The following is a 2632-nucleotide window of genomic DNA, read 5'->3' on the forward strand; positions in this document are numbered from 1 at the left end:
CCAGACCAGCTGCCTGCAGTACCTGGACGCCCGGAACACGCCGCTCCTGGACCACTCGGCGCCGTTCGTGGCGCGGGCGCTGCGCATCAGCAGCAGCCTGGTGGTTCTGCACCTGGAGAACACCTCCCTGTCCGGGAGACCCCTCATGCTGCTCGGTCAGACCCCCGGCATTCCCGGAATTCCCAGAATTCCCACTGGGATGGCTCCTGGCGAGGGGATTTCGGGAGGGGAGGGAGGGAGGGAGGCGGCGGTGAAGGGGTTAAAGGGGTTTGGGGTGGGAAAGGGAGAAGCGAGGGGCTGGGAGGTCCTGCTGGGGATTTTCCACATTTTTCTGTTTGTTTTTCCCATTTTTCCATCAGTTTTTCCATCCATTTCTCCCATTTTCCCATCCATTTTTCCCCATCTTTCTGTCAATGTTTTCATCCATTTTCCCACCCATTTCTCCCATTTTCCATCCATTTTCCATCTATTTCCCATCCATTTTCCAATCCATTTCTCCCATTTCCCATCCATGTTCCATCCATTTTCCCATCCATTTCTCCCATTTTCCTATCCATTTTTCCCATTTTTCTATCAATTTTTTCATCCATTTTCCCATCCATTTCTCCCATTTCCCACCCATTTTTCCATCCATTTTTCTATTCATTTTTCCATCCATTTTCCACCCATTTTCCCATCCATTTCCCATCCATGTTCCATCCATTTTCCCATCCATTTTTCCCCATTTTTCTGTCAATTTTTTCATCCATTTCCCACCCATTTCTCCCATTTTTCCACCCATTTTCCCATCCATTTTCCATCCATTTTTCCACCCATTTTTTTCCCATTTCCCATCCATTTTCCAATCTATTTCTCCCATTTCCCACCCATTTCTCCCATTTTTCCACCCATTTTCCCATCCATTTTCCATCCATTTTTCCATCCATTTTTTTCCCATTTTCCCATCCATCCCCCCATCCATTTTCCCATCCATTTCCCCCCATTTCCCATCCATTTTCCCATCCATTTCTCCCATTTTTTGTTCATTTTCCATCCATTTTCCATCCATTTTTCCATCCATTTTTTTCCCATTTTCCCATCCATCCCCCCATCCCATTTCCCCCCATTTCCCATCCATTTCCCACCCCTTTTTCCATCAATTTTTTTTCCCATTTCCCACCCATTTTTCCCATTCCCCTCCCATTTTCCTGCTGTTCCCGGTGGCCCTCCCGGTGCCGTTCCTGTTCCCATTCCCATTCCCCGTTCCCATTCCCATTCCCATTCCCCATTCCCGGTTCATTCCCGGTTCATTCCCGGTTCATTCCCGGTTCATTCCCGGTTCATTCCCGTTGTTTTCCCCCCGCAGCCACGGCGCTGAAGATGAACGTGACGCTGCGCGAGCTGTACCTGGCTGACATGGGATCCGGGAATGGGTTTGGAATGCTGGGAATGCATTTGGGAGTTCCTGATTTTCCAGGCCTGTCCTAAATCCCGATTTTCTGGGATTTCCCTGGGACTTTCCAGGCCTGTCCTAAATCCCGATTTCTTGGGATTTTCCGGGATTTCCCTGGGATTTTCCAGGCCTGTCCTAAGTACCAATTTCCCAGGATTTCCCTGGGATTTTCCAGGCCTGTCCTAAATCCCGATTTCCTGGGATTTCCTGGATATTCCCACTTTTCCAGGCCTGTCCTAAATCCTGATTTCCTGGGATTTTCTGGGATTTCCCTGGGATTTTCCAGGCCTGTCCTAAATCCCAATTTCCCAGGATTTCCTGGGATTTCCCATTTTTCCAGGCCTGTCCTAAATCCCGCTTTCCCGTGATTTCCCAGATATTCCCACTTTCCCAGGCCCGTCCTAAGTCCCGATTTCCCAGGATTTCCCTGGGATTTTCCAGGCCTGTCCTAAATCCCGATTTCCCGGGATTTCCCGGATATTCCCACTTTTACAGGCCTGTTTCCCGGATATTCCCATTTTTCCAGGCCTGTCCTAAATCCCGATTTCCTGGGATTTTCTGGGATTTCCCTGCAATTTTCAAGGCCTGTCCTAAATCCCAATTTCCTGGGATTTCCTGGATATTCCCACTTTTACAGGCCTGTCCTAAGTCCCGATTTCCCGGCATTTCCCTGGGATTTTCCAGGCCTGTCCTATATCCCAATTTCCCGGGATTTCCTGGATATTCCCACTTTTCCCGGCCTGTCCTTAATCCTGATTTCCTGGGATTTTCTGGGATTTCCCTGGGATTTTCCAGGCCTGTCCTATATCCCAATTTCCCGGGATTTCCTGGATATTCCCACTTTTCCAGGCCCATCCTAAGTCCTGATTTCCCGTTTTTTCAGGCCTGTCCTAAATCCTGATTTCCCGTGATTTCCCGGATATTCCCACTTCCCCAGGCCTGTCCTAAGTCCAGATTTCCCGGGATTTCCCTGGGATTTTCCAGGCCTGTCCTAAATCCCGATTTCCCGGGATTTTCCAGGATTTCCCTGGGATTTTCCAGGCCTGTCCTAAGTCCCGATTTCCAATTTTTCCAGGCCTGTCCTAAATCCCGATTTCCCAGGATTTCCCTGGGATTTTCCAGGCCTGTCCTAAGTACCAATTTCCCAGGATTTCCCTGGGATTTTCCAGGCTTTTCCTAAATCCCATTTTCCGGGGTTTT

General features: G+C 49.1%; 1 protein-coding gene across 1 annotated transcript in view; it reads left to right on the plus strand.

Moving 5' to 3' along the window:
* Positions 1-7: 7 nt before the first annotated feature.
* The window catches only part of LOC121340722 (protein phosphatase 1 regulatory subunit 37-like), a gene marked incomplete at its 5' end in the record, with an annotated part of 16657 nt that continues 14032 nt past the window's right edge, over positions 8-2632 (plus strand). The window contains 2 exon segments of the mRNA XM_041413657.1: positions 8-155; positions 1346-1412. Of these exon segments, the coding sequence (XP_041269591.1) occupies positions 8-155; positions 1346-1412 (215 nt within the window).

The sequence above is a fragment of the Onychostruthus taczanowskii genome, unplaced genomic scaffold (genome assembly GCF_017590055.1).
Source record: "Onychostruthus taczanowskii isolate IOZ18803 unplaced genomic scaffold, ASM1759005v1 scaffold422, whole genome shotgun sequence".
Taxonomy (NCBI): Eukaryota; Metazoa; Chordata; class Aves; order Passeriformes; family Passeridae; genus Onychostruthus; species Onychostruthus taczanowskii.